This window comes from Setaria italica, chromosome V (genome assembly GCF_000263155.2).
Source record: "Setaria italica strain Yugu1 chromosome V, Setaria_italica_v2.0, whole genome shotgun sequence".
NCBI lineage: Eukaryota > Viridiplantae > Streptophyta > Magnoliopsida > Poales > Poaceae > Setaria > Setaria italica.
Genome location: NC_028454.1, coordinates 28,962,627 through 28,975,395, shown reverse-complemented (window position 1 = coordinate 28,975,395; position 12,769 = coordinate 28,962,627). Strand labels below are relative to the sequence as shown.

Genomic DNA, 12,769 nt, shown 5'->3' with positions numbered 1-12,769 from the left:
TGGCTCAAACTTAAGACAATATAGCATAAGATTTAATTTCATTACACCAAAGAAGCATATTGTCTGATAAAAACTTATTCCAACTAAATATCCGCCTCGTGTATAAACGTTTGTAAATGTTTATGAAGTCTTGAAATGTTTCAAAGGTGCCACAAAAGAGTAACTCTATGCAATTTTACCAGGGGATCATTGCTTCCAACAAAATCAAATAGTTTGGAGGTTATCGCAATATAACTAGGAAATTTTACATCAATTGGGAATTGAATGATACAAACAGAAGGTGAACTAGAATGCATATGGCTGGAGCTTTTTCCTTAGCATGCTGGGCCGGCCCACGCCCACGTGGAACTAAACCAGGATGGCCAATCCAATGAGGCATGCTTGAGGTGTTAGAGCACCCACTCTCCCACCGATGCTTCGTTTTTCTCTTTCCTCATGGGGGCATTAGAACATTGAGGCAGCAGAGCAAAACCGAGCATCATTGTTGATGTAGTATTTTTGAGCATCGATAACGTACGAACATTGTGGTTGCTCTTAGATTGGGGTGGGGTGGGTAGCACAGCAGCCTATGGATATGGAGAGAATTATATATAAATAAAATGGAAGGAAAATAAAAATAAAATGGAAAGAAATAGAAAAGGAGATATAAACGCAAAGGAAAAAAAGGGCCAACTCACTTGGCCAGGACAAGAAAATAAAATAACGAAAAAAAACGTATCTTCATGCATTTTCGTGGCCTCATGGAAGACCCCACGCCTGCATGCTCGCAGTTCGCACGGCTCCGTCCTTCCCACGTCATCGTGCAGGCGGATCGTGGGCCATGGTGCTGCACTGAGCAATATTATTGGGCCGAAGTCTCTGCCGCGGTGGCCGGTGACGTCGGATACGGGCGGGTTCCTCACTTCCTCTGTCCCTGTGATCCTGTCGAGTACCCGAGAGTATCGACCACGTCCCCTGTGGCCCTGTGCCGCCGCCCTACTCCAGACTCTCAGACTCCTCAAGTTCGGCGGCCATGGAAGCCCCTCCGGTTCCCCGCGTTAAGCTCGGCGCCCAGGGATTGGAGGTAGATTGACTCCTCTCTCTCCCTCTTTCCTTCCCCTCGATTAGCTAGTTGAACTGCCTATCTCCGCCGATGCCGCCGATCCATCCTTGTCCGTTCCCGGCGGCGCTTGGTTTGAATCAACACGCTTGATTGATCGGATTCGATGTAGGTTTCCAAGCTGGGGTTCGGGTGTATGGGTCTCACCGGCGCCTGCAACGCCCCTCTGGACGACGCGGCCGGCATCGCCGTCATCACGCACGCCTTCCGCCGCGGGGTCACCAGGGTTCACATTATCACTGATAGATTTCCGATAACTCCGATATATCTGCTGTAGGGTCCGATATAATTAGTTTATCATCCAAAAATATCGGTGGTTATTTGCTGTTTTATGAACGCTCACGTACAATTTTGGCCTACTAGCGGATCCCGACCCTTATTTTTCTACATTATTACGTATCTTTTTAAATTATATAGTTTGGAGAGCTATATTTATTTCTGTATAAATTGAGAGTTTATTTTAATAAATTTTGTCCCTAAAAATTTCTCTACCGAACTCCGATATATCCGATATTCCCATTTACACTAACCTCCACTATTTTTTATAAAACCTTCGACACATCCGATGTGTACGGACCTCTCACCAACGAAATCCTCCTTGGCAAGGTCCGTTCGCAATTTCCTGAATCCTCAAGAGTCAAGATTCCTTGCATTGCATTGGTGAGAGTTCTTGACGCGCCTCATCCATGGTTGCCTGTCTGCGTGTGTGCAAGCGTTGAAGAGAAATTTTTATTTTTGACACTCTTATTGTTGGGCTTCACAAGTTTGACACTTTCGAGATTGACTTCGCAAAATTAACACTCTTACGGTGAACACCTCGATTTCCTTGACATTTTGCATCATTTATTCATTTTATTTTTCTTTTCCATTTTACATGGTGCTGCATTGACCAAATTACCCTTTGGATTTGTTGCCTTACTTGGTTGGCTCTGATGGACAATTGAATCAGAGATTGAATTAGCAGTGGTTCGATCGATTACTTCTCCCAAGAATTTCAGCAAGCGTGCTCCGAATTCCAGTTCAATTATGCCATTATTTACTCCCCTCAAAATTGTATCATTTTCTCTCTCTAGAACCCTAAATTATCATCATCATTTCCAATCTACTGAAATTCTAAAAACTTCCGTCCATTTTCCATCCTCGGGACAGAGTTCATCAGAGCTCTGAACCAACCCACATTTGCAGCGGCCAAGAACACGAGCGTACTCCTACCTAGCTATCAGCTCAAGGCTCACGGGCTGCAATGCAACAGCTAGCGCAGCGGCAGAGCAGAGGCGAGGCGGGTGCCACCGTGCCAGGCAGTTCCGCGTGCCGCCGATCAGGCTGCCACTGCCAGGCTGCCGTTGCGAGACAAGTCGTCCTCCAGTGATCGATCCCGTTCGGCAGCCCGTTGTCTGCGCCCACCGCCGATCGCCATGCGCAGGTGCAGGCAGGCGCACTGATCACATTTGCTAGGCCGCCATCGCCGTCCGGCATCCGCAGGTGCAGACCGATCGATCCAAATAGGAAAAGCAAGGACCAAATTCGTCACTTCCCTAGCCTGTAAATGCTAAATGAAAATAATAATCATAAAAATAAGGAAAATGTCAAGTAAATCAAGGTGTTCACGATGAGAGTGTCAATTTTGCGAAGTCAATCTTAAAAATGTCAAACTTGCGAAGCCCTACGAATAGAGTGTCAAAAATACAAATTTCTTGGCGCTGAAGCAGCTGCCGAGGGAGCAGGTTCAGGTGGCCACCAAGTTCGGGGTACAGTGGCACGAGAGCGGTGCGAGCACCGTGTGCGGAAAGCCCGAGTACGTGCGCGCCTGCTGCGAGGCCAGCCTGGGCCGCCTCGGCATCGACTGCATCGACCTCTACTACCAGCACCGCATCGACACCACGATCCCCATCGAGGAAACAGTCTCTGCAGCCTGCACATTCTGCTTGCCTTTCACTGCCTTCTACTACAAAAATTGATGGTGTTGGTGTGGTTGCTTATGTGAATTCTGCTGCTGAATTTGCTGCAGATTGGTGAGCTCAAGAAACTGGTGAAGGAGGGGAACGTCAAGTACATCGAGTTGTCAGAGGCAAGCCCGGACACGATCAGGCGTGCACACGCTGTGCATCCGGTCACAGCTGTGCAGATGGAGTGGTCTCTCTGATCTCGCGACATCGAGCCCGAGATTGTGCCGCTCTGCAGGTGATTTATGAATCACAAATTCTTCTCGTTCTAGCTCACGGAAGTCCTGAGTCTTGACTGAATGTTATATCATGTATGGAAATTTGCTGTGCCCTGTGGACTCTATAGAGAATTGGGCATTGGAATTGTTCCTTACTAGTCCATCAACCCATGCTCCCGCACGGGCTAATGTTTTTATAAGCTATTAGATTTGAAAATTATTTAGAAATTAAACTCTTAGCTAATAATCAAAATTGTTTACCTACTACTCTCTTATTTTTCCAATACTTCAACATAATACTTATATAGATATGTATATATCTTTATCCAATTGTGATTGATTTTTAATTAATAATTATTCTATGCACTTTTTCATTCATATTCATACTTTTTCCATTTTGTATCGTACCTCCAATCCTCTATACATTATGTTTAGCATACAAATCAATATTTTTCATCGATTCCGCACATACATGTATACATGGTCTAATGGTGGCACTCATCATGTGTATATACTTTAATGTAGTATTTTTATATTAACAATGACATAAATAGGTAATTTAGAATCATATATTAGTTTACTTTTTGACATTTCTATATGATGCACATGAAGATAATTAGATTAAGATTTAGGTATTTACTTTAGGTTATTTTTAATAACGACATACGTGGGTAACATAGATAAAATTTTAGAATGACATTTTAAGTTATGCTTTATAATGATGTGCATTAGTAAATTGGATGAAGATTACGGGGTTACTTTAGATTATGTTTTATAATAGCTGAGCTCGGTAATTTAGATATAGGTTTAGAGCTCATTTTTGAATATTTCCACAATGACAGTGGTGGATAACTTTTTAGAAAATATAATAAATCAATGGCTATGATTATTAGAGTTTACAGGATTGGTGTTTGATGTTTTTAATTTTTGTGAGAATCTCTCTTTTTTCTTGCTTGTCTCATGGGAACTAATGCGGAGTCTCCAATGGAAAAAAATAAGATTACATTGCTACAAAACTATTACCATAAGCTACCTCTCATTTGTTAAATATTCGAACACAATACTTATGTAGATATTATACTTAATATCTTCATCCAATTGTGATAGATTTCAGTTAGTAATTACTCTATAATATTTTCATCCACATTTATAATCTTTAACTTTCCACTTTGGACCGCATGTATGGGCTTAAATTTGTTTAATGAACCCTAAGTTTGAGTGCTCATAAATTTAATAGAACTATCCATAATGCTAAATATAATTTTAGCATACAAATGTATATTCCCATAACTTTATATCCTTATAAATGGTGACACACATCACACATCATGCGTATAGACCTTAATTATTATATCGTATACCAATAGTGTAAGATATAAACGATTTAGAATCATATATTGTTGTATATTTTTAATTAAGGTTATTTGATTCAAAAATAGGGTTACCTCATGTTATTTTTAATAATAGCATGTGTGGGTAATATAGATGTAAATTTAAGGAGTTACTTTAAATTTTTTTAAAGTAATAGTGGTAGGCAATTCAGTTGCAAATTAGGGAGTTATTTTAAATGTTATTTATAATGGCATAAGTGGGTAATTTTGATGAAGATTAGGGGTCACTTTAGTTTATTTTATATAATGGCAGAGGTGGGTAATTTATATATAGATTTAGGGGATTACTTTAGGCTATTTTCATAATGGCATAGGTGGGTAATTTTTTAGAAAACATAATAGATCCAATGGCTATGATGATTTGAATCTGTCGATTGATGGTCGGATGTTTTGCTTTTTTGTGAGAATTTCTAGGATTTCTCTCTTTTTCTAAAGTGTCCACCTAGGAATCCTAGGTGGCTTCATCCGGAGGCATCAAAAGGAGCCTCCAATTAGTAATAGTAAGATAGCCATATTGGTCGCGGATTTTTGGGCGGAAGAGGAGTGACAGAACAAGTGCCTGCTGAATCTAATCTTGTACTGATACAGTCTACCTCAGATCTCATTTCTTGGTCTGCATCAGTCAATCTTTTTCTTAGTTCACATGCACAGTTTATTTTGGCTTTGTCAGCATGGGCTTCCAAGGTTTGCAGCAGAAAATTTGGAGAAGAACAAGCAAATTTATCTGAAAGTGGAAGAACTGGCCAATAAGCACCACTGCAGCCCTGCTCAGCTAGCTTTGGCATGGGTTCTGCATCAAGGGGATGATGTCATTCCTATACCAGGTGTTTTTTAAAAAAAAAAAAAACTTGGCAGGAGCGCTGCCTAATCATATAAAGAGAAACATTGCAAGTCTTACAAGGGTTGCTATTCCATAAATGATTAGGAACTCAAACTCGAGACTAAAGCTAAATAATATAGAAATCTAAGATACACACGGTCCTCCGACCGCTTGCTGACAAACAGCGATCTCCTCCTTGATGACCTGAAAACCTGCAGTGAACTCGCCATTTTGCCCTCAAACGTTCTTATGTTTCTCTCCTTCCAAAGGTTCCAGGCCGTGTACATAAGCAGCGCAGCAACATTTCTTCTTTGTGCATTCGGAAGATGACGGAGTGACTGCTGCCACCAATCCCCAATTGAAAATCCATCAGCCGGCATTTGGATGAGGCCTCCTGACCATGAGCACAAATGTGCCCAAACTTCTCTCGCATAAACACATTGCAAACACAAGTGGGCCGCATTCTCCTGCTGCTGATCACAAAGAACGGAAACCGAATTGCATGGCCAATTCCTAGCCGCTAACTTGTCCGCTGTCAAGATTTTGCTCTGCACTAGTAGCCAAGTAAAGAATTTGTCTTCCGCATGCGCCTTCCATATATATGCACCAGTGAAACTGCTATATGTTCCTGTAAACTGCGCCATGTATGCAGATCTTGAAGCGTAGGCTCCATCAGCAGTCCAACGCCATGCAATCTCATCAATCTGATCAGTGAACTCAATGTTCTAAACTAAATCCCATAGCGTGATAAACTCGGCCATCTCCTCCACCGAGTTCATGCGCCACAGTCCCCTTGTCCAATTGTGATTATCCAATTCCACTCTGGCCTTCTTGTTCTTCCTCCACGCCAGCTTGAAAAGGCCTGGCGCAATGTCCATCGGCGCACGCCCCTGCAACCAACTTGATTGCCAGAATGATGCCTTGCGCCCATCACAAAATGGTAACCACCGTGCTTGCCTGAAAGAGTTGACGATCAACCGCATTGCAGGGTAACTCCGAGCCAACCCAAGGCCTATCTGGATCAGTCCACTCCAGCCACAGCCAGCGCAGACGTAGTGCTCTCCCAAACAGATCAAGATCAAGGATTCCTAAGCCTCCAAACTTCTTCGATCGGCTAACTGTTTGCCTCCGCGGCCCCCTTCCACAGGAAACTCCTTCTGATCCTGTCAATCTTCTTGATGGCCCATTTCTTTAGAGCAAACACCATTAGGAAATGAATTGGGACGGATTTGAGCACTGAATTCACTAGACGCAATCTGCCCGCCTTGTCAAGCAACCGCCCCTTCTAGGTTGGCAATCTTGCTACCATTTTATCTATCAGAGGTTGGACATCAACCCTCCTCAGTTGCCTAGTGTGCAATGGCAGTCCTAGGTAAGTACATGGGAAGCTCTTAACCAGGCATTCAAAGGACTGCATGATGTCATGAACAACCAGACCATCACAACAAATTGGGAATACAACACTCTTTGCAGTGCTATGAGCCCCGAGGCATGGCCAAATACAGATAGTATCTCAGCTACCTCTGTCACCTCTTCCTTGATTGGGTTCAGAAAAATAGCTGTATCATCCGCATACATGCTAACTCTTATTTTTGTTGTTCTATGTTGGATAGGAGATAACTGTTCATTGGTTGTTGCTACATCCAACATTTTCTGCAATGGTTCCATGGCCAAGATAAAGAGCAATGGCGACAGAGGATTGCCCTGCCGAAGTTCATGCCAGTGTTTGAACCAATCCCCCCTCGACCCATTAAGGAAAACCGCAGATGTGGAGGATCCAAGGAGAATTGACACCCATGATCTCCACCATGCACCAAACCCCATTTGTGTCACCTCCAGTAGGTAATCCCACCTCACATTGTCGAAGGCCTTTGCAATGTCCAACTTGAGGAAGAGTCCAACTTGAGAAAGAGCGCCGGATGTTTTGACTGCTGCAGATCACGCACAAGGTTCTGAGTGAACAGAAAGTTGTCATGGATGCTTCGCTTCTGGATGAATGCACTTGGGCCCGTGACACAAGCTCATCCAGATGCACTGAAAGTCTGTTAGCAAGCAATTTGGAGATCAATTTTGCCACACTATGTGTTAAGCTAATCGGTCGATAGTCACCAACACAGGTGGCATCACTCTTCTTAGGAATGAGAATGATATGGGCCGAGTTGAGATGCTTGAAATGCTGATCATGTTGCAGAAAGAAATAATTGACTGCTGCCATCAGGTCCCCTTTGATCACATCCCAGCATTCTTTATAAGAAAACCCCAATATAACCATCTTGTCCTGGCACTTTGTCAGATTTGAGGTCCATAACAACTGCATGTAGTTCCTCTTCTGTAAATTCTTGTTCTAGGTCATTTAGATCCACTGTGTTGATCCCCAGGGAGGCCCAATCAAGTGAGAACTGCCTATTATATGATGCCCCAAACTGTGAACTGAAATGATTGTACAAGCACTGCTCTTTCTGCTGATGTGTGTGAAGTTCAGTGCCATCCACCTGCAGCTGCTGGATATGGTTTTTTCTCTTGCGCCCATTTACTTGCAAGTAGAAAAGTTTTGAGTTAGCCTCAGCCGCTCTGATATTTGTCAGTCTTAGCAATCAGACTCAGTGTTCTGAGACTGATGGTTCATAGTGTTCACCCAAATATGCATTTTCAGATGCTTTTCTTGTATACACTTTCAAAGAAAAGCGAAATGCACCATATTGATAGATCATAAACAATTGGAAATATCCACCTATCTTTCTGATATCATTTTTTTCCTATCGCACAAAAAGATAAATAAATAGATAATATTTAGCATAATACGATTTGCGATGTGTCTGTTTTCCATTATGATCTAATCTGATTTGGCAGAGGAGCAACATTGTAAAGGAATATATCCAGTTACTATGCAACTGATGTGCCACTTTCCCTGCAGATGTTCTCAGTAATATGGCCGATGTATCTTTGTGAATACTCTGTGCTAAATAATGTATGACAGAACAGTAATAAAGCGCCGTTCTGAAATAGGAGCCGAAAGTTTGATTTTGTGTCATATACTTATGTTTATAGAAGACTCTACCATAAAGTTACAGTAACGTGTGCAAGCTGAATCAGAATTCAGCAATGAGTAGCTCCATCGCTTGACAAAATCGCCATCATTTACGATCACTCGGTGATGTAAAACAGCACACCTTCATTCTTGCCGCAAGTGATTGACAAGGCTGGACACACACCAACACATTTCTTCCTAACAAAAGACTGGACACACACGAGCTGGCAGCTGCCAGTGACGAGTGAGGCAGTGGGCCCGTTACTCCTCGGCTTTCGCCGCCTGGCCGGTCGCAAACACCAAGCCATGGCACGTCACCCTGTCACGTCCGGATGTGACTGAGCTGCCACCGCCTGCGGCACTAATCATGCTCGCCTCATCGTCCCGGCGGGCTTGTTGGGCATCCGGAGTTGCCGAATAAAAATTAGCCAGCCAGCAAGCCCTGTCAGCTGGCTACACTGCTGAGTGTTCGCTTCCGGCCACGGCTGCCTCCGATCCTATCCTCTGCAAATCTCCGACCGCAACCGCGCGCGCCGCCATGGAGGAGGCCGCCCCGCCGCAGGTGCCCCGCGTGAAGCTCGGCGCCCAGGGGCTGGAGGTGTCGAAGCTGGGGTTCGGGTGCATGGGGCTCACGGGCTCCTACAACGCGCCGCTCGGGGACGAGGCCGTCGCCGCCGTCGTCGAGCACGCCTTCCGCCGCGGGGTCACCTTCTTCGACACCTCCGACGCCTACGGGCCCCACACCAACGAGACCCTCCTCGGGAGGGCGCTGCAGCGGCTGCCGCGGGGGCAGGTGCAGGTGGCTACCAAGTTCGGCGTCGGGCAGGGCGGCGCGGGCGGCGGCTTGACCATCTGCGGCACGCCGGAGTACGCGCGCGCCTGCTGCGAGGCCAGCCTGCGCCGCCTCGGCGTCGGCTACATCGACCTCTACTACCAGCACCGCATCGACACCACCGTCCCCATCGAGGACACGGTCGGCCTCTGCACCTTACCTGCCCCAATTCTTCTTGCCTCTCGCCGTCTTGTTCCCAATTGCTGTTGTTACTGCTCATGAGGATTCCCGTGCCCAAATCGCTGCAGATTGGTGAGCTCAAGAAGCTGGTGGAGGAGGGGAAGGTCAAGTACATCGGGTTGTCGGAGGCGAGCCCGGACACGATCCGGCGCGCGCACGCCGTGCATCCCATCACCGCGGTGCAGATGGAGTGGTCGCTCTGGTCCCGCGACATCGAGCCCGAGATCGTGCCGCTCTGCAGGTGAGCTCTGCTCCGCATCACAAATTCTGCTTGTTCCACCCCATGGTAGCCCTGATTCACACCAATTCCGTTCCACTTTGCTCTGTGGACTCCAGGGAGTTGGGGATTGGAATTGTTCCTTACAGTCCAATTGGCCGGGGATTCTTTGGCGGAAGGGGAGTGACACAACAAGTGTCCTCTGAATCTAGTCTGGTACAAACACAACATTCCACGGAATTATTATCCTCTATCAATCTGCATAAGGCCATCTGGCATTTTGTCTTCCAGTTTACTAAGGAATTTAACTTTGGTTTCATCAGCAAAGGCATCCAAGGTTTACAGCAGATAATTTGGAGAAGAACAAGCAGATTTATCTGAAAATGGAAGACCTGGCCAAGAAGCACCAGTGCAGCCCAGCTCAGCTAGCTCTAGCTTGGGTTCTGCATCAAGGGGATGATGTGGTTCCTATACCAGGTTTGACCATATAATCTTGTTCCTCGTATCACTGATGGCACACAATGTTAACCGATGATATTCTTAATGTTCCCAAGACAAAAGAAAAAAACATATCAGTGTTAAAAAGCCTGTGTGTACTTTCTGAGAAAAGTGAAATGTGCAATATGATTCAAAAGTTACAGATAATGAGAACAAATAACTTTGTAAAATGTGAGCATGATCCCTTTTCAATTTGGATGTGATCTGTTTCCCTGTTTTAACAAACTTATTTGCCGATCGTTCTGTGCTCGTTATTTACTTCCGAGTCTGAAGCAAGTCATCAGTAGACAGATTGTTCTTTGTATGGCCAAATAATCCTGCATTTGGTTGCTGAAGATGTGTTCTTCAATTTCTCAGGGACAACCAAAATCAAGAACCTAGATGCCAACATTGACTCCCTGAAGGTGAAGCTAACAGAGGAGGATATGAAAGAAATCACCAGCCAGATACGCGCAGACGATGTGGCTGGTGGAAGGCAATACAATTCCTATGCACATACCGCCTGGAAGTATGCAGACACACCAAAGAAGTAAAGCTCTGGATTCTGGAAACGTTCCAGCCGCAACAAGCCTATGCATGCAACAATTGAACTGTTCTCCCTGAATATGTGCTAAAATCTTTTCGCCTACGCCGATGTTTCTTGTATGGCACATCGTGGCAAATAATTTGGACGGGCAAGAATAACTTATAAGTGCTATTTATCGTTGATTACGAGCAGAAGAGAAGACTCCCGAGTGTGGAGCTAGCTCCATTTTCTCCTGTATAGTCGCAGCGATTTTCAGAACTCTGAACCTAACAACAGGAGAGGTGCAGGAAAATGAGCATGCTCGCTCCGAAACTCAAAAAAAAAGGAAAAAAAAGAAGTGCTCGGCGTGAAGTATATGTATGCTCACTCACTAATAAGGGATGCGAGACCCCGAACACAATGGGGGGAAAACCAAAACACAATTCTCTGAGCCCATGTTGTTCAGGTATGTGCAATTTGTTTAGTAACTCCATTTCTGAAAGGAAAAAAAAAAGAAAAAGAACGCACATGTAGTAGGTATTACGTGTTCTATTAACAAAGCAGAAAAGGTACGCAAATTGTTCCGGTAACTCGTGAATGCCAAAGCATTGAGTTCCAGAAAAATGAAAGATATAGATTCTATATCACTCAAAATGTTTGGTAACTCATGAGGCATAGATAAAAGTAGGGATGACAACGGGGCAGGTCAGGATCCGGTGGAACATCTGCGGGGCCACCCCTGAAACCTGACATAAAAACCCACCCCAGCTCCGAACCACAGGTTGGGTGAAAATCCTCCCCCACCTCCAAACCTGCCGGATCCTTGAAACCTGATGGGATCCACAAAACCAGACAAATGCATCATCTCAGAATCTCGACTGCCAGTAAACATGCAGCATCATATGTTCATGTCTATAACAAAGTGCGGTAGTGAAATACTCCTACAGAACAAGAGCAGATGTAGTAGCATAGCAGACTAGCGAGTGCAGCACTTGCTTCAGCTTGGCATTTCAATCTACAGCTTCACCAGTTTGAGGAGCTTGGAATTGGTGCTTAACTTTCAAGTGGTTCCAAAGCTGAGAGGTGCCCTTCATGGGGTCAGCACGAGATCTGTAGTTGCATCTATTGCATTTTGTCCAAAGCTGTTCCTCCATTGCACCATCTTCTCTTTGGTGTGACTCCACAAACTTGTTGTAATGCTCCAAAGGGGACTTGGAACACGAGCATGAGCAGCCATCCTAATGCACGGGACAGAGCTGCCGATTTACCAATTGCAGAAATCACATATTAATTCACACAACGGATAGGATCTGTTTCAAGATCTGATCGGTCTCACCTTCTTGGGGACTGGGGAGGACTATAGAAGGAGTGGAGGACGTGCAGATGCTAGGATGGACACCCTCTCCCTACGCGTGCCTGGCTCCGGCGCCTGCGCCGCCGCGGCGGTGCCTCCTGTCGCTGGGCACGCGCCGCGGCGAGCTGAGGCAACGGCGTGAGGAGGGTGGCGGTCCTCGTCAGTGTCGCGGATGGTGTGAGGAGGGCAGCGGCGATATGCCAAGCGTCGGCCGTCCCCGTGCTGCTCGTGGTCATCAAGCTGCGTGGCGTGAGTGCGTGCTGCGGTGGCGACGCTGAGACGACTGGTGGCTGGGGTTAGTGGCCTGGGAAGAGGTAGTGGTACGGTTTATATACTTAGGGATTCCTTATGCTATGTGGGTTGGGCTGCATCTTCGTTGGGCTGGGAATAAACTTCGGGCCCCCAACAAGCACCCACGGGGGAAATTAAAAACCCGCCCCGCCCCCGCCCTATTTCGGGTCCCCGAACCTGCAGATCCGTGGGGGCAAAAATAGACCTGCCCCTGCCAGGTCCAAAACCCATGGGTTTTGGGTGTAAACCCGCCTGACTGCCATCCCTAGATAAAAACTTTACCACCAAGAACATATCACTGTTCTAAAGAAACATGGCACTTTGCTGCTGCAGTAAGTCAACTTGTAGCCAATGAGCGGAGTGAAGCCCTCAAAGATGGTATTACAATATGGG

General features: G+C 45.5%; 1 protein-coding gene and 1 pseudogene across 1 annotated transcript; both read left to right on the top strand.

The window, feature by feature from the left end:
- Positions 1 to 886: 886 nt before the first annotated feature.
- LOC101776245 lies at positions 887 to 5,486 on the top strand (annotated as a pseudogene).
- Positions 5,487 to 8,888: 3,402 nt separating this feature from the next.
- On the top strand, positions 8,889 to 10,948 carry LOC101772857 (probable aldo-keto reductase 1). Its single transcript, XM_004969123.3, has 5 exons — positions 8,889 to 9,472; positions 9,580 to 9,752; positions 9,848 to 9,944; positions 10,052 to 10,205; positions 10,584 to 10,948. The coding sequence occupies exons 1-5, from the start codon at positions 9,038 to 9,040 to the stop codon at positions 10,757 to 10,759; spliced, it is 1,035 nt and encodes a 344-aa protein (XP_004969180.1). The 5' UTR covers positions 8,889 to 9,037; the 3' UTR covers positions 10,760 to 10,948.
- The last annotated feature ends 1,821 nt before the right edge of the window (positions 10,949 to 12,769 follow it).

What these genes read in the sequence shown, in the direction of transcription:
- LOC101772857 (XM_004969123.3), top strand. Translation starts at nt 9,038, where the DNA reads ATGGAGGAGGCCGCCCCGCCGCAGGTGCCCCGCGTGAAGCTCGGCGCC. An exon ending in TGTCCTCTGAATCTAGTCTG is followed by an intron (nt 9,945 to 10,051) that starts GTACAAACACAA and finishes TGGTTTCATCAG; the next exon opens with CAAAGGCATCCAAGGTTTAC. An exon ending in TGATGTGGTTCCTATACCAG is followed by an intron (nt 10,206 to 10,583) that starts GTTTGACCATAT and finishes TCAATTTCTCAG; the next exon opens with GGACAACCAAAATCAAGAAC.